This window comes from Amblyomma americanum, chromosome 2 (assembly GCF_052857255.1).
Source record: "Amblyomma americanum isolate KBUSLIRL-KWMA chromosome 2, ASM5285725v1, whole genome shotgun sequence".
In the NCBI taxonomy this organism is placed as follows: domain Eukaryota; kingdom Metazoa; phylum Arthropoda; class Arachnida; order Ixodida; family Ixodidae; genus Amblyomma; species Amblyomma americanum.
The window spans coordinates 230,452,780-230,479,339 of NC_135498.1; the positions used below are offsets into that span (position 1 = coordinate 230,452,780).

Below are 26,560 nucleotides of genomic sequence, written 5' to 3' on the forward strand. Positions count from 1 at the left end.
GGTTTTGTGAGTTGGCAATGAATCTAAATGCAGAATTGAAGTTGAAGCTAATATTTTTCGGTGGCATTCTGTTCAAGTGATAGACACCTTGACATCATGATCTGCTTTGACTGTGTGCTTTACATTTGCTGTGGCTGGATAAGTGCTGAGATATCAGTAATGTTTTGCAAACACAAGCATGTTTTTCATGATACTTTATTTCGTTGGCATATGACCTTTGCACTGCATGAAATTTTCGTGACAGCATTGTTCAATAACTTAGATACAATAATAATAAATAAAAATACCATTTTATTTCAATATGGTTTTCTTACGTGCCCAAGGACATTGCACAAGGAGAGGCAGAGTGAACATTTCTTTAATATATTAGAGAAGCAAAATACAATACAAATAAGAGAGCAAAACAAATTAAAGCAAGATGCAAGAAAAGTTAAGCGAGAGAATTGCAAACAAGCGGAAAATATTTCATAGCAATTTTTTCTCGGGCTGTTTTGGTTATGGTTTCACAGCCGAACGACGGCTATGACGTCAAGGACGCATTCAGGTCACATGAGGCTTGCAAGAACTGTGCTAGTGCTGCTGCTTTCTTCATTTTAATTTACACCGACTCGTACGCAAGCCTGCCCAAGAGTTGGAGTAGAAAAAATGAACAAGCAGCAATTATATCTGTTTTTGTATGTTTCACATGACCTGAACACATGTCTGACTTCACACCGGATGATTCGGTTGTTGAAACTTAAATCAAAATGACATCAGAAAAAATTTGATAGATTATTGACCCGGCATTCTGAGGGTATGCTGAGAAGGCCTTTTAAGCTCAAAAGGAGATGTTAGTCGTCATCTACTGACATGGCAGCCGTTGTCAAGTCACTGAGATTCTGGCGGTTTGCTTGTAGTGTAGACATTAATTCATCTAGGTACATCGTCTTACGTTGGTGCGCTTGCTCAAGTTCTTGCCTGGTACAGAAGTTTCGCTTGAGCATGAACGCCCACTTGGGGTAGGCTGAATGTCTGGGCTCCTTCGGTGCTGAAGCAGAGAACCCTTGCATCTCGTCAGGCAGTGAAGGCTCGACCTGACTGCTGCCAATATAAAATGGTGACATATGCCCTCAACAGACTCAAGCTACTGCGCATGTTGAACTGCAGGCTCGTCTCTTCTCGCCAGGCCGTGGAGAAACATATTAGATGCTTATATCCACACATAAACTCAAACATAATTAGCAACACGAAGAGAATAGCCCATGCAAGGTTGTGTCACACAGGGCTGTTTATAAACTTCCTATTAACACGCGACAAGTCAGTGATGCCCCATTGTATAGGCTGGTTTTAGTTTCTAAATATTCTGCTCCTGGTGGCCTTTTGTCACACTTTTTGTCATAGTAGCATGGAGCAGAAACGCTATCCACGTGCTCTGGAATGAAGTAGGTTGCGGTGAAAAAATAAATTTTCACCAGCACTGCATGTAAATGTGGCACTGGTTTTTATTACTGGAATGAAAATTCGAATGTAGACTACAGGAGAGTAAAATATTACAAACGTATTAACCGGATGAAGGGGCCTAAGTGTTGTCCAAATATATTACCGATTCTCTAAAAAAGGCACTTGTGATGTAGTTCATTTTATGTGTGGCGTGCTGGCAGTTGTGTCACACTGATTGTTCCTACTGTAGGAAGTGAGGAAGTCAGCTACTTCATACATATCAAATATGCCATTAAAACAGATTGCCTGTAAAGTCCTGATGCCGAAATTCAGAGTACAAAGGATGTTGCACTGTGGTCTACACATTTTTTTTTTTTTTCACCGGGGGGCCAGTTAGTGTATGCGAAAATGTAGGTACATGAGCGTGGTTTTATTTCTTCATCGAAATATGGCGGCTGCAGCCAAAGAAATCAACCCATGCTTAGCAGCAAAATGCTACAGTCACTGAATATAAAGAAGCTAACAATTGGCTTTTACCTTCGACGTTATTGCGTCAACCAGGAACAGTAGATTTGGCATGAGTGTCCATCCTTTCGCCACATCTGCTGCGCCACTGCTGGACTTTGTGTATGCTTTCCGGAGGCGGAGAAACTTTTGTCCGAGGTTGTTCCACCGATGCTGTAGCTCTGGCATTGCATTGACCATAAGAAAAGAACGCGTTTACATATTACAAACAACACATTGCACATATTCTCTGAAAAATAGTTCGTCTAAAGAAAGCTCACTTCTGCTATATTATACTGATCTCATTTTTCCAGTCCAACATGAGGTTTATGAAAATTTGTGCACACTGCCGTAGAAGTGAGCTATGAACGTTCATTTCAGCTTACCAGCTTGAGTTCGGCAGGGTAGCATCAAAAACCAAGGAGGGTCACTTCATCGCTGATTAAAGGCAAAGCGACAACATAGCCTCTCCCTATAGACGCTCGTGCCATAGAGACCCACTCCCGTAGACACCCTTGCATGTGTCAGTTTATGGTTCGACTCCCAACTGACAGCTGGCGCAAGTTGCGACTAGCAATTCTGTGCTACAACTTGCGCAGATTTCAACGCAATCAGTCTTGTGTGCTAATTTTGGGGTCCACAATCTTTGCCTTAGAAATCGCCGCTTCACCTAGTATGACAGCGAAACAACAGCACCGCAGAAACAGATGTGAACTGGCCCACGAAATTATTGAAGCTGAAATGATAGATCGCTTAGGTGGCTCTTGCATATCGAAGCAATCGCTCGCTCTTAAGGAACTTTTGTACCTACGTTAGTGCCTGAACGTTCTGCTAGTCACGCTTGCGTGGTGTTGGCCATGTTATATATTGTCACAAATGGGTTGCAGAATCAAAAGGCTAGGCACAGGCTGCAAGGAATCGAGCAGTGTCCCAGCTGCAAAGAGCACGCGCGTCTCACTTCTTTGTCCTCAAGGCGCCACCCGGGGACACCTGGCGGCATTATTCCCCCTCCCCATCCAAAAAAAGGAAGCAAATACGTGGGCGCACTTTGAGCGAACGAGGTGCCCGTTACTGCATCAAGTACGGCTTCATACGCAGTACGTGCACGACCTCAGGCTGTGGTCGACGGTGCGAACTGGGCAGAGTGCCATCCGGGAGGACTCCATACGTCACATCCGTGATGCGGCGCAGCACAGTGTAGGGTCCAAAGTAGCGGCTCAGGATCTTCTCCGACAGGCCGGGGCGACGTACCGAGGTCCATACCCACACTTAGTCATCGGGGTGGTACTCGACGTGGCGATGTCGTTGGTTATAGCGTTCTGCATCCGTTGCCTGCTGCTGGCGGATGTGCATACGGGCCAGTGGGCGGGCTTCCTCTTCGTGCCGGGTAAATTCCTCGGCGTCTGGTGTGAGCGCCTGGTCGTCAGGGGGGCACAGAAGCATGGTGTCGAGCATCGTTTGGACATCACGCCCGTAGACGAGGCGAAAAGGCGTAAATCAAGCCGTTTCCTGAATTGCCGTGTTGTAGGCAAACGTCACATATGGGGGGTTCTCGTCCCAAGTCTTGTGCTGTACGTCGACGTACATTGCGAGCATGTACGCTAAGGTTTTGTTGAGTACGCCATTGCGAATGCAAAAAGAAGACAAGTGGCGGGAAAAGTGTCGAGGTACATTGGAAGCATGGCCCTCCAGGTGATCCATGACAGACCGCAGGTCTGCGTCAGCACGCTGCTTTGCCACTAAGTCCGAACTGTTGATCACACCTAGGAAACGATTGTCATCCTCTGCACTGTCATCAGCTTGCTCGACGGGTACGCGTGAGAGTGTGTCGGCGTCTTCGTGTTTACGTCCGGACTTATAGGCAATTGTGTAATCAAATTCTTGAAGGCGAAGGCTCCAGCGTGCTAGGTGGCCTGATGGGTCCCGGAGATTGGTAAGCCAGCACAAGGAATGGTGGTCGGTGACCACTTTAAAATGACGACCATAGATATAAGGCCGAAATTTCATCGTGGCCAAGACGACAGCAAGGCACTCCTTTTCCGAGGTGGAGTAGTTGATTTCGGTGCGCGAGAGTGTGCGACTCGCATACGCGATCACACGTTCCACGCCTTCACGTTCCACGCCTTCTTGATGTTGAACGAGGATGGCACCAAGCCTGATGTTGCTAGCGTCGGTGTGTATCTCGGTAGCAGCCTGCTCATCGAAGTGAGCCAGCACAGGGGTAGTGTGCAGCCGTTGGCGCAGCTCTGTGAAAGCAGCCTGTTGCTCGGCAGTCCAGATGAACGATGTATCGTCACGTGTCAAACAGGTGAGGCGTTCAGCGATCTTGGAAAAGTCGGCAATAAAACGACGGTAGTAGGCGCACAAACCCAACAAGCGCTTGAGCGTTTCCTTTGTAGTAGAACAGGGAAACTTGGCTACGGCGGCAGTTTTCTCCGGATTGGGTCGTATGCCATCGGCACTCACAACATGGCCGAGATACTTGAGCTCTTTGTAGCCGAAGTGGCATTTCTCGGGTTCAAGTGTCAAGTCGGCCAACCGCAGGCGTTCAAAGTGTTGATCGAAGGTTTCTGAGAACACCACCACGTCATCTAGGTAAACTAAACAGGTTTGCCATTTGAGGCCAGCAAGGACAGTATCCATCATGCGCTGAAACGTCGCTGGTGCAGAGCGAAGGCCGAAGGGCAACACCTTAAAATCATATAGGCCGTCGGGTGTGATGAAGGCCGTTTTTTGACGGTCACGTTCATCAACCTCAATCTGCCAATATCCAGTCTTTAGTTCGATCGACGAAAAATACTTGGCGCGGCGAAGTCTGTCGAGCAAGTCGTCGATGCGGGGCAGCGGGTAGACGTCCTTTTTCGTTATGGCGTTCAGCTTACGGTAATCCACGCAAAAGCGCAGTGTCCCATCCTTCTTCTGAACAAGCGCGACGGGCGACGACCACGGGCTCTTAGAGAGCTGAATAATGCCGTCTGTAAGCATCTCCTTCAGCTGCGTTTGGATAGCGTCGCGTTCCTTCGGGGAAATGCGGTAGGGCTGCTGTCGTACGGGGCGAGCGTCATCGGAAGTGATGATCCGATGCTTCGTGATCGTCGTTTGCCGCACTTTCGAGGAGGATGCGAAGCAGGTTTTGTACTGGAGCAGTAGGATGCGGAGGTCGTGCTGTTGAGTCGCTGAGAGCCCGGAGCTAATATCGATGCGATCCAGGGACGTGTCTGGACAGTCCATGGCCTCGGACGCAAAGCACTCAGTAACATCGGCCAATTGGTCGGGCCACGCGACGGCAGTAGCTCGGAAAAGGTGACGAGGTTTGCTCGTAAAATTAGTAATCAGGAGTTCTGACCGACCGTCACAGAGGTGGATGACACTTCGGGCCGCGCTAATGCCATGTGGCAGCAGCAAAGAAAGGTTGCCCTCGGCGACTGCAGGTCCATCATGTAGCCCATCATTACATTCGACGCTTGCAAAAACACTGGAGCGCAGTGGGATCAAGACGCTTTCAGTGGAAATACGAAGGGCGGAGCTGTGTTGCCGAACGTTGGAGGTGTTGCCGGCTTCCGCTGTCGAAAACGTAACGGTTCTGTGCCGCAGGTCAATAACAGCACCATTCTCCTGTGTCCAACAACGTGCTAATGCTGTGATCATCGAGAAGCACAGGTATGTCGAGGGAGAAGTGGTCCTTTAGTTCAACTGCGGTCGTCGACGTCGTCAAAGCTCTATCATCGGATGTCTGCGTCGTCTGCATCATCAGGGGGTCTTTACAGCGTTGATGTGTTGATGTCCAGCGACCACGCCCCCGGAGGTCGCTGTCCTCAGTTTTCCCGGCGAGGGCTGGGCGAGCGGTCCGCTGTCGCTCGCGAGGAGTTCTGCACATTCGGTGCACGGGGCCGTTGGCCAAACCAGGGCCTTGGCGCATCGGAGGGAAAACCCTGCAGGCCAAGCTCTCGATATGGGCACCGCTCTCGATATGGGCACCGGCGGAACAGGTGACCGGACTCCCCACGGTGGAAGCACAAACACCGGCGGTCAGGGCCACGCCAGACGTCTGCTCTGCGCAGGAATTCTCGATCACTCGGGATGCGGTGCCCCTGGCTACACGGAGGGTAGCAGGATGTCGTGATGGTTGGGAAAAACTGCTGCTGGATTCGGGGCAGGGCGTCGCTGAGCTTCAGCGTATGTTGGGCGGCAGTAGTCTGTCTGGGTAGGCTGTGGTTTGGCGAGTAGTAACGGAGGCCTGATAGCTTGCTGCACCTTTTCGTGGATAACGCTCATAAGGGAGCTGGCCGTTGGCTGCGACGTACCACAAATCTTCTCTAGCTCCTCACGGACAACAGCGCGGATCATGACGCGGAGAAAGTCGGTATTGCTGTTGAAAACTGGGAGGGACTTCGTAACAGAAGCAGCAAGGACTGGCCGGTCGTACGAGGTGGAACGCTGCTGGAGGACCTGCTCCATCGTGACTGCCTCCGCTAGAAACTCGGCAACAGTGCGGGGGGGGCTGCGCACGAGGCCGGCGAAAAGCTGTTCTTTAACACCACGCATTAGGTGGCGCAGCTTTTTGGCTTCCGACATGGCTGGGTCAGCCCGCCGGAAGAGCCGCGTCATGTCTTCGACGTACATGGTAACCGTTTCATTGGGCATTTGCTTACGGGACTGCAAGGCTCGTTCAGCTCGCTCTCGACGATCAGCACTGACATACGCGGCGAGCAGTTGACGTCGGAACTCAGGCCGTGATGAAAGAGTGTCCTCACGGTTTTTGTACCACGTACGAGCACCGTCCTCCAAGCTGAAGAAAACATTCCTCAGCTTGGCGGCGTCTCCTATTGGTTAAATGCGGCGACACGTTCAAACTGGAGGAGCCTATCTACCACGTCCTCCAGTTGAGTCCCGTGAAAGGACTTGGGTTCTGGAGGGTGTAGTACGCGACGCCTTGCATGACTGGTTGAGGGGTAGGTGCCGAGGGAGAGTCGAATGGCCTGAGCACAGCAGGCAATCGGCCAGGCGGCGAGGTTGTCTCCAATAGCCCATGCTCGGGGGGCAGTCCAAGATTTCGGCTGCTGACCCGGTGCACTGGCGTGTCGACAGGGAGAGGTCTGGGGTCCTTGGTGTTCGGAGGGGTGTGCGACACATTCCAGAGCGATTTACCCGGCATCTGCACCACAAAACATCTCAAATGGGTTGCAGAATCAAGAGGCTAGGCACAGGCCGCAAGGAATCAAGCAGTGTCCCAGCTGCAAAGAGCACGCGCGACTCACTACTTCTTTGTCCTCAAGGCGCCGCCCAGGGACACCTGGCGGCAATATTCTGGGGCGAGGTTCGAAATAAATGGTTAGGTCGGCGCTAGTGTCTCGTCTTTTCTTTCCTTGTGTCCTCGTTCTGTGTGTGCTGTTCAATCCTGCCATGCCCAACCATGCCCAAACTGCCACGTTAATGAACATCGGAAAAACGCCTCGGCGGCCTCCTTATCCTATCGCATAAAAGCACTGTTGTAGACACGTCGCTTGATGGTACGCAGCCTTACGGGCTATAAGAATGCACAAGAACGAAACGGGCAGTGCACCGCCGTCTATATTTTTAACGCTCACCTGGTGCCATAATCGCACTTTTCTAGATGAGGGAAAGCATTTGACTGTTGCGAGTTTGTCTGCAGATGAAAAACGAAAAACACTTGCTGCTTTGGTTCAGTGCACTTCCTATTTCGAGGCAGGCGTCGTTTTGAAGCTGCTTGTTTCTGTATATTTTCAGCCGCTGGTCGTACAGAACCGGCCTCTGCTGCACTTTTTCAATGAGCAGCTCATCAGTTAATAGTGAAGGACCTCCTGCACTGATCATGACGACGTTGCGGGCAAACCATGGTGGAAGAATGGGCAGACCACGATGACTATTAGCAACACAACACCAGCGAGCCAAGACAATGTGGATGAGGCGTTGGTTTGCGCATTAAATTTGAGAAGATTGGAAACTTCATGACCAGAAAGTGAAAGCCGAAACTGATGAGCGCATTGTCCGAGCAGTAACAGTTGCATCTGTGCTTGCTGTAAATGTCACGGGTCCATCAACATTTACGTCCACGCTCTGAGCAGACTACTTACTTTACGCTCAGCGTAATACTCATCTGAACAGACTCATTGCGTTTTTTGCATTTACGCTTACGATTTTTACCAACAATCCGTGTGGAGCGCACGTAGTCTGAAAGGGGCTTAAGTCTATAGTGGCTGGATTTGCCCACTACATTGTGGCACCGCTTTCCTATATCGCAATTTCAGTGAAACTAGAAAACAAAGAATATACGACTGTGCTGAACTACTCACAGTGTGAATGAAAAAATTCCACAGCACCGCCGCCAACAGGCTTTGATTTGACTGTAATTTCGTAGGACCATTTTTTGTGTGAGCTAGTTCTTTGAAACCTCACTGAGCTGAAATCGAACTTCGTTCCAGGAAACAAGGCTTAAAACTTGGAAATTCAACAGCCTTACTAAGTATAATTTCTACATGTTTTGCTCTACACTCTGATATTGAAAATGCTGACTGTGGTACCACGGTTCCCTCTGGACAGGCGGCCACCCGCTCTGCCCGGCCTGTGCCCCATGGTTAGCGCACTATTCATACAGGGTGTTTCACCTGAGACTACACAACTTTTTAAAATAGTTTTTTGAGTTAGAAGAGCGCTTTTTCGTCATAGTACTGTGAGCGGTGTAGTACATCGCAGCAACGGAGAAGGCGTGCGGTTCCCTGCCTTTCGTGTTCATCTCTTGTACCTCCAGACTGCAGAAACTACGTTTTCCATGGGAACCTTCACCCTAAGCATTGCCGCTTTAAAATCATCGTCATCATCATCATCAACCTTACTACACCCACTGCAGGGCGAAGGCCTCTCCCATGTCTCTCCAATTAACCCTATCCTTTGCCAGCTGCATCCACCCTTTGCCTGCAAACTTCTTAATCTCATCCGCCCACCTAACCTTCTGCCGCCCCCTGCTACGCTTACTTTCTCTTGGAATCCACTCCGTTACCCTTAAGGACCAGCGGTTATCTTGCCTTCGCATTAGATGCCCTGCCCAAGCCCATTTCTTTCTCTTGATTTCAACTAGGATGTCATTAACCCGTGTTTGTTCCCTCACCCACTCTGCCCGCTTCCGGTCTCTTAACGTTACACCTATCATTTTTCTTTCCATGGCTCGCTGCGTTGTCCTTAACTTAAGCTGAACTCTTTTCGTTAGCCTTCACGTTTCTGCCCCGTAGGTGAGTACCGGTAAGATTAAGCTGTTGTACACTTTCTTCTTGAGGGAAATTGGTAAACTGCCACTCATGATCTGCGAGAATTTGCCATATGCGCTCCACCCCATTCTTATCCTTCTAGTTATCTCCCTCTCATGATCCAGATCAGCTGTCACTACCTGCCCTAAGTAGACGTAGACGTCACAGCTTCTAGGCTCTCGCTGCCAATTGTGAACTGTTGTTCCCTTGCTAGGCTGTTGGACATTACCTTGGTTTTCTGCATGTTAATTTTTAGACCCATCGATCTGTTTTAAAATGGTAATTCATAACGGACTGCATAGACAAAACAGGTTAGCCCGGACTATGGTTTGGGCCACCACCCTCGCCCTCAGACAGTGCATCTCCCTTCCTCACCCTTAACTCATCATAGCTTCCTTCCCTTGCCCTCACCTCATCATGTCTTCCCTCCCTCACCCTCACTTCACCATGTCTTCCCTCCCTCACCCTTGTCCACAAATTTTCATGTGCCCATCCTCCCTCCCCTTCACCTCACCGAGTGAAATCCTCCTGAGGTGAGGGTGAGGACGCCAACATGAGGGCTCGTTTTTGTGAGGACGCCCACCTCTGGCATGCCGTAAAGTGGTTCGTCCACAACAGGGATCTTGGCTAGGAGCACATTACCTGTTGGAAAACTTGGAAAGGGGCTTGATAGGGCCTGCTTCGAAGAAGCAGGTATACGCAGAGAACATTTTAATGGGAACAATTACGGGGAACTTCAAATACAACAAGTACAATCCGCGTGACTGTCAGGTTTGTTATATAAGTGAGCTTGACTGTACCTGTACCTAGGGGTTGGACTTTTCAGTTTACACTAAAAAAAACAACAAAAGTACACCCAATTCATTTTAGAAAATTCAGTTTTAAGCGATAAAGGTCTGTATTCTTGGCATATAAGGCACAGTAAGTTGGCTGTTGGTTACGAACTGCACTCTGCCAGAGTAGAAAATTAACTATGTAGGGAACCCAGGGGCATAATGGGATGGTGGTATTGTCAGATAACCAGCACAGTTATGCAATTTGAGGTACTGCTCTAGTTGCTTATATGCCTCTGCAGGCCAGGAAGCATCAGCTCCTTCCCACCTGCTAGCTAAGCAGTGTTTGTTCACTTTTATCAATCTCTTACAGCAGTTAATGAAGTAGATTTATCAACTTCATGAAGGATACCGGCAAGAAACCGTGCAGTATCATGTTTTCATTACTGTGTCAATTAAGCCACTGTTCTATCGCCACCATCAACACGTAGACCATGCGATTCCTCGCCCTCTCGCTCAGCCTAGTTACTAAAAGCTAACTGGCACTATAAACTTGTTATTTTTTAATGGCAATGGCAATTTCTTCTACAAGCACACATCTATATACTGCCACTTGTACATTAACAACTGGTAAACTCCATGCTGACAAAAATGCCAAGACAGGCTCTCGATGTTCAATCGCAAAAAAATTAATTAAATCATTAGAAAAAAAGAAACAGAATTCACATCCTCCTGAAATACACATAGAAAAAGTCTGCTGAATTTCAGGAAAAATAAAATTGAAAAGTTCAAACCCTACCTATAAAATGAAATCAAATAACTTGCGATGGTGTCATGATTTTAACTGCGGGCCTCTTGCATGCTATATGGGGGCTCTACCTCTACATCAGTGTTGATAGTATTAAGTGCCATGATTCTGATATGTATTGTTACTTTTACTTAACCGTTGTTCTTTCCAAGTCATTCTTAATCGTAACCTGAGTGCAGTTCAAGATGCCAGAGTGCTCGACGGTATTACACCGTATTGCGTATGGGCAGGTCTCGTCCGAACTTCAAGTTTTGATGCTCTTAAGATACGAAGTGGAGGCTTTAGATACAGATAGGTTCCTGAACTAAAGTCTAAAACTTGCTTTCAGTAAGCTGTATTGTTTGAGGATTGTTAATATGATTAGAACATCAGTGTTCTCTGGCAGCTTCATTTTGGTACATTTGAAGCAAAAAAGTACCTGTTTCGTATGCGATGCTCATAATAGAACCCTAGTTACCTTCTTCATTCCGGTGCTGTGTGAATCGCTTTTCCTCAGTGTGAAAGATTGCCGACTTTGCTCACATTGTGCAGGGCCGTTTCCAGAGCGATGGAGATGTGCGCCTGCTGCGGCTCGGTGAAGAGCTGCCGCGGTGGGAGTCCAGCAACACGCAGAGCCTGGGCATGCTCTTTGTGGGCTTCCTCAACTTCTATGCCAACCGTTTCAGCTTCTCACAGAGCTGTGTCTCGGTGCGGCTTGGAGCACCCCTGAGCCGTGTCGAGGCAGTCGCCCATCGCACGCCAGGCGCTGGCCGCGCTCAGTGGAAGTACATCTGCATAGAAGGTGCGTGCCTCCGCTTGCAGTCTTGGGGCAACTCTTCCATGCCAGCAGCCTGCCACGACAGATCAGTGGCATTTGGTTGCCCATCCCAAGGTCATCTGATCCCAATTGGATGACCCCAAGTGACTAATCCCATATGGCCGCATATTGATAAATGCAGAATGCAAAAATTAACGCCCTTTGTGATGTCAATGCTTGTTGAACGAGTAGAGAAACCGAATTTTCAGTTGTGTGTTGTTATATTTGAAATGGTGCATGAGCTACTAGGCATGGATCGTCACGAGAAATTAACCTAGGCCCACTAAGCATTTTACACAGTGAACCCCTGTCAAGGTGAACTTGGCTTACAGAAATTCTCAGATGAGGCGAACATTGCAAGAACATTCGATTGGCTTACCATAAGAAGACTAGCTGTTTCGCGTGTGCTTTACTTAAGACAACTTTTTGACCATAAGCCACGGTGACCCCACGCAACTGTACTTGCAGAGCTTTCGCGCGATGCTGTTGAGAGAAAAATGAAATCATAAAAACCTTCCATGCAAAGAAAAACCCTGCACAATAGCTTCCACATGGCTTCGTGCAAAACTGCGGAGAAGCTTCCTTGTGAGGGCATGCTTTTTTGAAGGGAAGCTTTCTTGCCAGTGTAGGCATGCTAGGGAACCTTCACTCCTGCTGCACAGCACGGATATCAGATATGCCAAATCTCGCCATTGGGCATGCGTCACATGCGTCATGGTCATTGGCAGACAAAAAGGCAGTGTACCCACTTGTTGACTTTGGGTGTAGAGGGACGCTGAGTTAAAGTAGAAATAGGCCTATATCGATGGGGTACTGAGCTGTAATCACAAAGAAACCACTCTCGTTGAAGACAGAGCTTTTATAAGAGCTAGGAATGACCAGAAGACAAAATACGGGTGTCGGCATCACTGGCTGGTTTCTCAAATGGACTGTGTGCGTTGACTCTGATTTTTGTGTGCGGATTCTAGAGGCTACATTATACCGCTACCCAGTGACAACACTGACGTCCAAAGGGCATCCATTTATTTATTTATTTATTTATTTGTGATACCCTCAAGGTACAAAGTACATTTCAGAGGGGAAGGGCAGTTGTTAACAAGAAAAATAAACAAAGCACAATTCATACAAAACTATAGAACAACGGAGGCAGGATAAAAAGATGTGAGCAAAATGAACACGGAACAGATTAATAAAATAGTTTAAAAACAATACTAATACGTGGAGAACACAACACTCCAATAAAATATAAAAGCGATCATTATGTAATCAGAGTGGTAAGTATTCTTCTAAATTGAGTTGAATCAGTGATGCTAGTTAATGATGCGGGTAGGGAATTCCATTCTTTAGAAGTTAGCGGAAAATATGATTGCGCACATGTCACTGTGTTACAATGAGGCACTATGACCTTGTGTTGATGATCACGACGGTCAGAAATGAACGGTGCTGGTTGAATCCATCGAGAGCGAAGTTGAAAATTGGAGTAGAAAATCTTATGGAATAGGCAGATGCGGAAGTGCTTACGGCGGGTAGCTAGGGGCAGGAGGTTTAAAGACTTTTTCATTTGGGTGACGCTAGATGTACGATGGTAATTGCCTAAAATGAATCTAGTTGCACGATTCTGGACAGTTTCCAGAACCTGTGTCAGTGAGACCTGTCCAGGGTCCCATATAGATGAAGCGTATTCCATTTGCGGTCGTACGTAGGTCATGTATAATAATGATTTTAATGAAGATGGAGCAAGTGTAAAATTTCTTCGAAGATAACCAAGCGTTTTGTTTGCTTTAGATGCTATATGTTCTATATGAAGTTTCCAGGACAGGGTGTTAGTTATATGTATGCCAAGATACCGGTACGATCTTACGCTTTCAAGGGGATGACTGTGAAGAAAATAAGGAGGACAAGTAGTATTTGAACGTGAAACTCTCATAGATTTGCATTTTTTAATATTTAGTTCCATTTTCCAATTATGACACCAGTCTAGTATGTTATTAAGATCGACCTGGAGAGAGCGAATATCGGAATCGTTAGTTATTTTACGGTAAATCACGCAGTCGTCGGCAAACAAACAAATCCTAGAGTTAACAGTAGCAGGCAGATCATTAATATAAATCAGGAACAGTAAAGGGCCAAGGACAGATCCTTGAGGAACCCCAGAACCAACTGGCACGGTAGAAGAATTAGTGTCATTAGCATGCACAAACTGAAGGCGAGAAAAAAGAAACGCGCGAATCCAGTTCAGAACAGAAGGGTCAATATTTAGAATGCTGAGTTTATATAGAAGTAATGAATGGTTAACTTTATCGAATGCCTTAGCGAAGTCGAGAAATATGCAGTCTGTGGAAAACGCGGAGTCTAAGTAGAAGTGCAGATCATTAGTAAAGGAAAGTAATTGAGTTTCACAGGAGAAACCTTTCCGAAAGCCATGCTGAGTCAGAGAAAAGAAGCTATTATCTTCAAGAAAATTAACAAGGTGAGTGAGAATTATATGTTCCATTATTTTGCAGGGTATTGATGTGAGAGAGATGGGTCGATAGTTAGATGGGTTCTGTTTGTCACCGGCTTTATGTACAGGTATGACCTTAGCAGTTTTCCAGTCCTCGGGTAGTACGCCATCATGGTACGACTGTGAGAATATGCTTTCCAAAATGATAGAAGTATATTCAACAGTATTCCGAAGAAATTTGCTATTAATGCCATCGATTCCGCTAGAAGATGTTTGTTTTAAATTATTAATGATCGGTATAATGCCATGAGAGTCAAACACAATTGGATCCATACAGTAGTAGTTACACGATTGGAGTTTGGGATGGTGGCGATCAACGGATGAGGAAGAAAATGACTGGACAAAAGAGTCATTTAGTGAAGTGGCACAAAGATGGTCCGGAATGGGATTTCCAGTTGCTGAAAGTAATGACACTTTGTCGTTAGTGCTAGGTTTTATTATGCTCCAGAAGCGTTTAGGATTAGACTTTAAGATGTTCGGGAGGGTTACATTAAAAAAAGAAAATTTAGTACTCTTTAGTGCACGGGAATAGGCTAAGGCAGCTGATTTATATGCAGTCCATCGCTCAGGTTTTAATGAATTCCTAGCAGTTCGAAAAAGTCTTTTCTTTTTGTTAGAAAGGCGGTTTAAATATCGATTATACCATGGAGCTTGGTTATTCGAGTAGACGCGCCGAAGAGGAATATGTCGGTTAATCAATTCAGATACCTTATTTCGGAACATGCACCAGTTAGTTTCCACCGAGCGCTCGAGGTAATTAGGCAAGAATATGTCTAGAAAAGAGCTCAGTTCATCATTAATAGCAAGAAAATTAGCCTTGTTGTAGTCCCTAATATTTTTGGAGCGGTTTGATGAAGGTACGTGTTCATGAGTTAACGTGAAATGTAATACATCGTGGTCGCTCAGGCCAGGCATATGTATTACAGGTGACGTGCAATCTTCTGCAGTCGTTAATACAAGATCTAGAAGAGAGGATGAATTTTGAGTAACACGTGTGGGTGAAGTGACGATTTGTGTCAAGCCAAAGTCTGCGCAGATGGTGATAAATTGGTTAGTTTCTGCGCTGGGTGGGTTAGAAAAAGGGAACGTGTGTGACCAGATAATGTTGGGATAGTTGAAGTCCCCCAAAAGTAGAATTTGTGCGCTGGGATATCGAACGGTGATTTGATTCAGGCTGTCATGCAAGCTATCACAGAATGACATATCGCTGGAAGGGGAGCGATAGCAAACGCCGATGATCACTTTCCTGAAACCTAAATTCACGCAGCACCACACAGATTCAATATCAGAAACAATTGATATGCAGTGACAATCAAACTGCTCGTCAATTGCGAGCAAAACACCACTACCTGTTCTTTGAGTGCGGTCACTGCGGTAGACAACATATTTTTTATCGCAATGAAACAATTCTGAATTAGATATTTTGCTGCTGAGCCACGTTTCAGTTAATGCAATAACATTTGCTTTGAGGTCGTTAATCAAGGTGCATAATTCATCCTTCTTACGAAAAATACTTCGAATGTTAGTATAACAAACACAAAATTCTGATTTCGATGATGTGGCATCTCTTCCCCTCACGCATTCCTATTTCTTATCCTTATCGGGAAGTAGTTGGCGTCCAGAACGAAGAAATCTAGGTGATGCAGAAGCATTCATCGGTGCAGTATTCGAAGATGCAATTTCAAAAACAATGTCATCTACTTCATTATAACTGTAACATTTTCCATTGACATGCAGTTTCTTATACCCAAGTTTATATGGTTTATGCAGGCTTTTACCGTATTCTCTTAGCTTTTTTTGAATGTTGCGTGTGGCAACGCATAAGTCCTCACTGAGAGCAAAGCCCGTGTCTTTTAACATGGAACATTTTGCGAAAACTGATTCCCTGTGCTTATAGGTAGCAAATTTGACAATAACCGGCCTTGTTTTTCCTTCTACAAACCGACCGATCCTGTGCGCACGTAAAATGCTTTCACTTGTTAAGCTGAGGTTTAGTTTATCGGCAATGACCCCTAAAACTTTCTCTTCAGAATCAGCATACGCTTCACTTTCATCGTCTTTTATTCCGTAAAAAAGCAGATTGTCGCGTCGAGAACGGTCCTCTGCGTCGTCTAATCGGTGGCGCATTGCGCAGGCTTCCAGTTCAAGACGGTTAAGTTTATCGCTTAGCTCATTAAAATCGGCCTGCCAATGCTGAAGCATTGAAGTCTGGCCTTCAACAACGTCTAACCGGGTCTTTATGTCGGAAATAGCTTGAAAAGCGATTCTTTGCTGGTCTTTCAGTTCAGTCACCGTCTCGGCTACCGATTTTTGCACTGTTTCCATCCTGATTGAGCGCTCGCTTAAATCTTTGAGTGTATTAAGAATTTCCGCAAGAGTCTGTTTGTCAGGACCCGGATTGCACTCTACGTCCCCACACAAAAGCAAAAGCAATAAAAGTGAACAGAAAGGCTCGAACAAGGCTCCAGGGCATGGAAGCACGACTATAAAGGCATCAACTGACTTAAAGCAGTGGTTAGGTAGTTTGAACTGGTAACTGACCTGCATGACGAAGAAGAGCGCGCGTGAGCCTCCCATTCTTTCGGTGCTTCCATGCCCTATGAGCGACGGCTGCGCAGCACATGCTTTTATATGGTGCACAGTGGGGACTGTCGATGATCCTGCGGCTGCGATAGACTGTGGCAGGACGTGATGAGGCAGGAAATGTTGAAGCTGTTCATGTTGGCAAGTTGTCAACCAGTCGCATCCTGGTGGAGCGGCAATACTGGATGCCCCTGAAGCAGAGGCGTTGATGGCGAGCGCGCTCAAAGGATGCACTTGGCCATGGTCCACCCAGGCGGCAGCCGGAAAGAAGAGCAACTGCATGACGAAGAAGAGCGCGCGTGAGCCTCCCATTCTTTCGGTGATATCTTGACAGGATATGTGAATATATCCCTGGCAGATCCCGAAATCATCTGGGGACATCCCCTACACATCACTTTGGCCAGGGTTTCTGTATCCCACGGAAGTCCGTGGTATGTCCTGGGATCTACAGAGCACTAGATAGAGATGTGAAGGCCTTTGTTCATTTTTCTCCGTGACAGGTATTCCAAAGTGATAAAATAGTACACGGCACGGTAAAAATGGACTAAATTCTGATGAAACAAGCTTTATTGGACATCTATGAAAAATCACATTTGCAGGCATCCCTTTGCTATACAACCAGCGTGTTTAAAAATGTAAAGGACGAAAAAATTTGGCACACATCTCGAAAATTTGAATACGGAACATTTCTCTAACATCATGTTGGTTACAGCACAAGCAATGAAGGATACAAAGAAAACGCATGACAGCGCGCGTCCCGTGCTTTCTTGCCAGTCTTTGTTTGCTCTAGAATGTGCAGTGGAACCCCGATTATACGACTTTCTCGGGACCGCGAAAAAGCGTCGTAAAATCCGAACATAAATTATGCCTATAAAAATACTACTTTTTTCGCACTACAAATTTACGAGAAACTTCAATGTAAACTACTAACATACTCTGCAGGGCTTGGAAACCGAAATTATCAAAAAAGTATATGCGATAAGAATTAATGCTGCAGTTAAGGTACCAATCATGCTTTATTCAGACAGATCTTTTCGGCACTCCACTGTCCACTGCCGCGATTCCTGCCAGCCAGCGCGAACTTTAAAAAAAAGTCTGTCAATTTTTTTTGGACCTTATTTGATCCGTGAGCTTGCAAAAGCATTCGCTCGAGTTGGGCAACATCCAAAAGGAGGTCCTCTGCGGCTTCGCATAAACAGATGAAGTTCCGGATGCCGTCTATGTGCCGTAGCACCTCGGCGAACGTGGTAGGCACAGGCACGGCATCTGTGGCGTCGTTCTCCTCGTCCGATGTCGCAGTGGTGTCGGCACTAGGCAAAGCCTCCGTGATTGCATCATCCAGCGACACCTTGCCGCAGATCGCAACGTTGTCGTCGGCCTCCACGTACTTGGCGAAGGTCGTGGCGAGGTTTAAACCCTCGAAATCGTCGTCGGCGAAGCCTGCATCGGCCTCAAGCGGCATCGAGGTTGTTGCTTTCCCAGCAGAGGAGGCAGTCTTAAAGCCACAGTGCTTGAACGAGTTGGCGATTGTGCTTTGCGACACTGCGTTCCACGAACTGGCAATAAAATGCATGGCGTCGAGCACAGTGATCTTTCTTTTCGACTCGCTGCACTCCATAGCCGCCAGCCGACGCTGCACTAACCGCTTCCGGCACCCTTGCTTCACACACTTAATGATGCCGTCATCCAGCGGCTGCAGCCGGCTTGTGCAGTTGGGCAGAAAAAAAAACAACCTTTACATTCCTTGGGCTGGATGTATCGGGTGGGTAGCACGGTGCGTTGTCCACAAAAAGCAATATTTTTCTTGCCTTGGAACCCATTTTGTAATCCAAGTGCTGCAAAAAGGCTTACAAGGATTTTTTTTTAACATTAACTTCACGACAACAGTGCTCGCTGCCTGTAACGGGTGTGCCCTTACATGCATTTATGCGGTACTTTGAGCAAAAGTCATGAAGCTTGGCTTAAAAATTCTTCCAGGCTGTTTTTTTCGTAGCGAGAGCTGCACTGGGCTACCAGTCGAGCATTTCGCAGTACATGGGAGAGGCCAGTTGTGCGCATGCATCGTTACCATGGCAACCGAAGAGGAGCAAAGTGCGGCATGCGCTTCGCCGTCGCCACGGCTGCGCGCCCGCTCCACCGTCAAAGCCGCCGAGCATGACGTCACGCAGATGAGCAGTTGTGTGCATGCGCTGATGCCATGGTAATCAGAGAGACCCTACAGCTGCGCGGCATTCTTCGTCGCCGCTTCGCCACACGCCGCTCTATCCCCCGAACCCTGCGTCGCATGCGCAGGATTGCGTATACAGTAAACTGTCAGTACCACTGACAGTTTATCAGAATAACGAACTTTTTAAAAATCCCCGGCAGTTTTCTTATAGATTCTATGCAAAAAGGTTTCACTTAAATGAATTTTGGAGCAGTCAATATTTAAGTTTAACGAACTCGCTCAGAGGACCCAGGCTTATATTTCCGATCAGTTCAACGAAGTTTTGCGCCCTGCACTGCAAGCGCAACCGATGCCCACCCTCATCAAACCGCCGCTCCAGCGGCAGTGTAACGTCGCTGGCGCTACAGTGCCCCTGGGGCAAAGCGGCGGCGCGGAAGTCAAAAGGCAATGAGGCATGGCCTCCGAGATTACCCGCGCGAAACGAGCGTGCGTGTGATCTCAAAGGCCTTGAACAAAGTAACATCACTGGCGCTTACAGCGCCTCCGAGCAAAGCGGCAATCTGCCACACCACAAACCACGTGATGTGTTTTTTTTTTCCGACCGGCTAGTCCTGGCATGGTCGTTGTCTCTTTCTTTCCAGTCTCGTCGGTTCTGCGTGTGCACACAAACAACCCACGTGGTGCGTTTTTCATCGGCTCTGTTCAGCCTTCCAATTTTAAGTAACAATGGCAATTCGCGTGCCCACTTTCGAGATGAGTGCGACGAAACGGAAGTGGTTGTCTCTCTTGGACAAGCTTGAAATCCTTCAGCGTCTGGACAATGGCCAAAGGCAAGTGGACGTTGCAAAGGACTATGGAATTGCACCGTTGACGTTGTCAACGATTGTGAAACAAAAATCGAAGCTTGAAGGAGAAACTTCGAGGCATCCTGGCAGGAAACGACTCTGCACGGGGTACTTCGAAGAAGTGGATGATGCCATTGCGGTATGGCTTCAAGACCTATGATCCCGAAACATTCCAGTGTCCGGCCCAATGATACAGCGCAAATTGAAGGAATTTGCTCTTCTTCTGGACGTCCGCGGCTTCAAAGCAAGCAGTGGATGGCTTACACGATTTCGGGATAGGCATGAGATCGCGTGGAAAATGATTTGCAGTGAAAACAAGGATGCCAACCAAGAGGCAGCGAGAACCTGGAGGGATGAAAAACTTCGCTATGTCATTATCGGATATTCACCTGACGACATTTACAGTGCGGATGAGACTGGTATGTTTTATCAGACTCTTCCAAACAAGACAATGGCTTTCAAGGACGACAGTTGCAAAGGCAGGAAGCAGTCAAAGGTTAGAGTTATTGTGCTTTTGTGCTGCAACGCCAGTGGCACCCACAAGCTCAAGCCGCTGGTGAGAGGGAAATATGCGAAACCACGATGTTTTAAAGGTCTTCCTTCACTGCCATGTACCTATAAAAGCAACCAGAAGGCATGGATGACCAGGAATATATTGAGCGAATGGTTCCTGACCCTGAAAGAAGAAATGAGGAAGGTGAAGAGAAACATTCTCCTGATAGTGGACAATTGCCCAGCCCACCTTGTTGATGTCCATTTCAGCAATGTGCGTGTCAAATACCTTCCGCCTAACCGTACGGCTGTGCTTCAACCGCTCGACCTGGGCATCATTCAAAACTTGAAGGTGGAGTATCGACGGCGGCTGGTTCAGCTGATTTTGATCAATCTGAGGGTTGGCAGCAATGCCCCCATCAACGTCAGGCAGGCGGCCGAGATGGTGACAAGCTCCTGGTGGTCAATAACTCTGGCTACCATAAGAAACTGCTGGCAGAAATTTGGCCTTTCTCCCCTGAGCAATGAATGCGAGCCTGAGGACGAGATGATAGACTCTGCGATGTGGACAGAGATCTGTCACCAGCTGGAGGTCGATAGCAGTAGTCCTTCGTTTGAAGACTATGCACAGTGTGACAGTGTACTGATTACCTGTGCTGGACAGATGGATCTGGAGATTGTTTCCAGTGTTCGTCCTGAAGAAGAAGTGTGCGACGAAGAAGAGGCAACTGCAGAGCCAGTTCAAGCCCTATAACTCTTGCTGAGGTTGTAGGGTACATTGGAAATTTTGAGAGACTTTGTGTCTCAACAGCAAGCTGTGCCAGAAGAAGTGCACAAAAACATTGACTCTTTGGACAGTTTTGTTACTTCCTGTGCTTTAAAAGTACAAGTGCAGAAGAAGATTACAGATTTTTTTTCAAAGTGAGAAAGGCAGCATTATAACTGTTATGCACCTTGTACGTGTTGATATGTATAAATTCCATTTCACACATTTTTAACACTACGGATGTCATAATGTCTTATGCTCCATGAATTTCACTTCAAACTTTTGACTCTGTATGCCATGACTTATGTTGGTCTAGTAAATATTGAGTTTAGTGCGCTTTCAGTTAAGTGAACTATTTCCTTCGGTCTCTTGAAGTTCACTCAAGTGAGAGTTCACTATATCGAACCTTCATATTTCGAATTGGCTATATCGAACACAAAGATTATCCCCTTGAACATACTATGCAAACGTATAGGACTGTTGCGTAGCATATTGATCTCCAGTTTCGCCACCCGTTCATTATTTTGAACGCCGCGCCGGCCCCCTGGGCAGTGCGCTTTCCCGAAAGACACTCGCATCTCCGGTTGCACAACGCGCAGCATGGAGGCGAGCAGCTACGCTTGCAAGCCATGCCTCCTCGGGAAAGAAAGAAAACCAGCCGTAAGTGAAGGCAGCTCCTCCTCTCTGGTGAGGGGAGATGAGAGAACTGGAAAGAGCCAGGCGGGGGTTGCACACGCAGCGCCCCAAGACTGGCACAACTAGCACGAATGGTGCATTTCTGCTGAGTTTTCTCCCTCTCTCTCCTTCATTTCCCTTTGTGCCTTTGTCATTCCTTCGCTGTCTCCTCAGCTGACACCAGTCGACTCCGTCAGCCAGTGCGGGGCCTGTCACATTTTTCTTGTGCGTGTCTTTGTTTCAACGCGCCAGTTGTAGCGTACGTGACTGCTGTCATCTAGTGGGCTATGGCATCTACGGACCTAAAAAAGAGAAAGAATCTGAACTTCACAACAAAGCGCCCCGCAGAGGGGCGCCTGCAGCTTGCAGGCGTCGCGACAGTGAGTGGCGACACCGCGGGTTCCCAAGCATCCGCAGGGACATCTCCGCAAGGGGATGATGGTGAACTGTGCATCACCACGGACCCGAGCACCCGCGCCTCGCCGTGCGTGGCATCGCCGTGTCCGGGGAAAAGGGGATCCTGGTGGTTGAGCCGATGCCGAGCGTTTGGACCCTTAAGGCCCCTTGGCGGAGGCAACACACCACTTTGGCCCCAGCTTCCTGCAGACGGCACCTCCGGCCTGACCCGACCGGGGGGAATCGGCAGTCGCCTTTTCCTATCCTCCTCTCCATCTTTCACTTTCCTATCTCTGTCTCACAACTCTCCTATATCCTACTCACTTCTTGGTTTTTCCTGTTTTCCTGGTGGCGAGGGTTAACCTTGTGTGACCAACTACCCTGAGTTGAGTCATATTTGGTTATAGTTGAGGTGTACAGCTGGCGTGGGCAGGACTTGCGTGCAAGTTGCTGTCCCGTCCCCTTGTTGGGCTCCGTGGTGGGTGGCTGGCACCACGACCGAAAAACTAAATTTTTTCATGGCTCCACCCTTATCCAAACCTGATCGCTCTCAAAAAAGAGGGCGGAACGAAGCAGCTGATTTTTTCTCAAAAAAGAGACAAACATTTTCAAAGTTCCACGTAATCCACAGTGAAAGTGACGGAATACAGGCAAGAATAATATTCCCGTTCCTTGTGTCAAAATGCTTAACCGATACCTTGGGCCCTGGCTACAAGGTCTCAAAAATGTCCAGCGGCGACTTAGTTCTTGAGCTGCGCGACAGCATCCAGTGTTCAAACTCTCCAACATTGCGTCTATAGGGGACATCTCTTTCTCTGTAACCCCCCACCGGTCTCTAAACACAGTCCGAGGTGTAATCTCTGAATCAGACTTTATCCATATCACAGAAGCTGAAATGCTTGAAGGGCTTACCGACCAGAATGTAATCGACGTTCACCGAATCAAGATCCGCAGGGATAACAAAGAAATTGATACCAAACACATGGTCCTCACATTTAACACCAGTACCTTGCCCGAAACGATCGAAGTTGGATACTTGAAAGTCAACGTCAGACATTATATACCCAATCCCCGCCGATGTTTCAACTGTCAAAAGTTTGGCCACGGCTCACAAAGTTGCCGCGGCTGCAAAACCTGCGCGAAATGCGCTTCGAAAGACCAGCATTCTGAGGAATGTGACGCAGCACTGCGCTGTGCAAACTGCGAAGGAGACCATGCAGCGTACTCCAGGGCATGTCCGTCCTGGAAAAAGAAAAGGAAATAATTACCATAAAGACAAAAGAAAACATTTCATTCAAAGAAGCAAGGAGGCGTTTTGTGCTTACGAACACATTCTCTTTCACAGCGAAACCCAACTTCGCTGATGTGGTGCGCGGGGGCGTAGCACCACACAGCACTACGGCACCTGCCGAGGCGGCTTTCACAGAGCCAGTGGCAGGGCCATCCACGCCCCAGGCAGGGACAGCGAAGGCTGCTCTGCCACCCTCAAAGCAGGGAGCGCCGGTCCATGGGTCGGCATCCCGCAGGACCTCCCCCCGTCGGGAGAGGCCTGAAACTAACACAACCGCGGCCCCTCCGCGGTCCTCCAGCACCTCGGTTGAGGTGATGGATACAGCACCCACTCCGCCTCCACTACAGAGGCGGAACAGCTCTCTTGAGCGGAAAAAAGACAGGCCCCTAATAACGGGCCCACTACCTAAGTAAATCCTCTTTCATTTCCTCTCAAAAACATAAACATGGCCTTTTTAATCCATTGGAATTGTAGAGGACTTATGCGGAATTACAGCGACATAACACCTATTTTAGGGTCAATGTTACCCACAGCTTTATGTCTTCAGGAGACCAATCTTGGTCCACAACATGTACATATCCTGAAACATTATAAAACTTTTAGACGCGATCGAGAGCAGGCAAATCGGCTATCGGGAGGCGTTGCGATAGTCGTTCAAAGCGGTGTCCCTGCTCAAGAAATTAAACTCAAAACAAAACTTGAGGCGGTTGCAGTCAGTATTGTAAGCTACAAAACACTAACAATCTGTTCCGTATACATTCCTCCACATTTTACGTTAACAGTCCATGATCTACAGCAACTGATCAGAGAACTTCCGGAGCCATATCTGTTACTTGGGGATTTTAATGCTCACTCCTCCCTGTGGGGAAGCGAACGCTGTGACGCTAGAGGTCAAATAATCGAAGATTTTATCCTGACGAATAATGTATGTCTTTTAAATACGAAAAAGGCCACATACTGTTCCCCAACGTCTGGGAAAATGAGCAGTTTAGACCTGTCTTTTTGTTCACCTTCTGTTTTTAGCGATTTTAAGTGGGACATTTTAGGCAACCCGTTTGGGAGTGATCACCTACCAGTTTTTATAAGCCTATCATCCTCACCTGCAGTCATCCCAACCAAACCACGGCGATGGAAGCTACATCTAGCTGATTGGGCGTTGTTTAGAGAAAAGGCCAGATTAGAGGACATTTACTCAGAAACACTTAGCATAGATGAAATCAATGAAATTCTCACAAAGTGTATCATCGATGCTGCACGGCTAGCTATTCCCCTGTCCACAGGCATGGTGCGCCAGAACCACAAGGTATGGTGGACGCGAGAATGTTGGGAGGCCAAAAAACAACAAAATAAGGCCTGGGGTGTAATTTGTAGGTATCCTACTCACGAAAATCTAATAGCTTTCAAAAAGGCAAAAGCTAAAGCCCGATATATACGGCGGAACGCGGAAAAAATGTCTTGGCAAAATTATGTGTCGTCCATAAACAGCTCGGTAACATCAAAAAAACTGTGGGAGCAGGTCAGAAAAGTAAATGGCAGCTATTCCCTATTCACCCTTCCTCTGGGACGGACTGCTGACGGATCCTAGTATTCAGACAAGTATTAAAGAACAAGCAGACATTTTGGGGCAACATTTTTTTATAGTTTCTAGTTCTTCCTACTATACACAGTCATTCTTAAAATACAAAAACACAACCGAAGAACAAAGACTCCCTACGGCAGGCAGCACAAACGAGCCTTACAATAATTTGATTACACTTGAAGAAATATAGAGAGTACTGTCTATAGGTAAACAAACCGCACCAGGCCCCGACGAAATTCATTATGAAATGCTGTCCCATCTATCTGAGCAATCTGTAGAAGTTCTGTTAAAATTTTTTAACAAAATATGGGTAGTAGGGAAAATACCAGCTGCTTGGAAAAAAGCCGTTATTGTTCCATTTCTAAAACCAGGAAAGCCACCAACCTCCCCTAACAGTTACAGGCCTATGGCCTTTACAAGCTGTCTTGCCAAATCTTTTGAGAGTGTTATAAATATTAGATTAATTTTTATTCTAGAATCCCGGGAGCTTCTTGATGTCCACCAATGTTGTTTTAAAAAAACAGGTTTCACAGTCGACCATTTAGTCCGCCTGGAAAACACAATCCGAGAGGCCTTTATACACAGGCAACACTGCCTTTCAGTTTTTTTCGATATGGAGAAGGCATATGACACGACCTGGAGGTTCGGGATTCTTCGCGACCTGACAGAGCTTGGTATCCGCGGGAGGATGCTGAAATATTTGAGCGACTTTTTATCCAACCGTTCTTTCCAAGTTCGTCTCGGCGCAACGCTCTCAAATAAATTTACTCAGGAAAACGGCGTTCCTCAGGGATGCATTTTAAGTACTACATTGTTCATAGTAAAAATGAATTCTTTAACCAGTATAATTCCACAGTCCATTATGTACTCGGTCTACGTGGATGACCTTCAAATTGCATGCACATCTTCTAGCCTGGCAACGTGTGAGAGACAACTACAACTCACAATAAACAAATTAGCGCTTTGGGCAGACAAAAATGGGTTTAGGTTTTGTCCACAGAAAACTGTTGCGGTTCTTTTCTCGCTGCAGAGAGGACTGCAGAATGATCCCACCCTCCACTTGAACGACACCACACTTCCAGTAAAACAAGAACACAAATTTTTAGGCTTAACTTTTGACAAAAAAGCTAACGTTTCTACCACATATAAACACCCTAAAAAAGAAAGCCACCCAATCCCTGAATATACTCAAAGTACTCTCATGGAAGCGTTGGGGATCCGATAGGAGGTGCCTATTGCACATCTATCGCTCTCTAGTACGCTCTTCGTTAGACTATGGATCCATAGTGTATGGGTCTGCGAGGCCATCATACCTTAAAAAGCTAGATCCAGTACAAAACATCGGGTTGCGCCTTTCAACTGGTGCTTACAGAACATCACCCATAAAAAGCCTTCACGTAGAAGCAAATGAACCGACCCTCACCAACAGGAGAACAATGCTTACCTGTGCATACGTACTGAAAATAAGGTCGCTACCGAAACATCTTTGTTACACCATAGTTACAAAATGCCCATCCAGAACACTGTTCACCAACAAACCTCAAGCTGTAAAACCATTGCTCCTCTGCTTTGAAGAAATATGCCAAGAAATAAACATACTAGATGCACTTCCTGATGTTGCCCAGAGACCCGATAGGTTGCCACCTTGGTACTTGTTTCCTGGTGTATGCGATTTCGCACTGACACACATTCAAAAAAGAC

The 26,560-nt window shown here is 47.1% G+C and overlaps 1 protein-coding gene across 2 annotated transcripts in view; it reads left to right on the forward strand.

The window, feature by feature from the left end:
• LOC144122209 (poly(A) RNA polymerase GLD2-like) overlaps positions 1-26,560 on the forward strand; it is a 93,070-nt gene that overhangs the window by 62,230 nt on the left and 4,280 nt on the right. For both annotated transcript variants that reach the window (XM_077655793.1, XM_077655792.1), the window contains exon 9: positions 11,298-11,547. In XM_077655793.1, the coding sequence (XP_077511919.1) occupies positions 11,298-11,547 (250 nt within the window). The remainder of the gene's footprint in view (positions 1-11,297; positions 11,548-26,560) is intronic.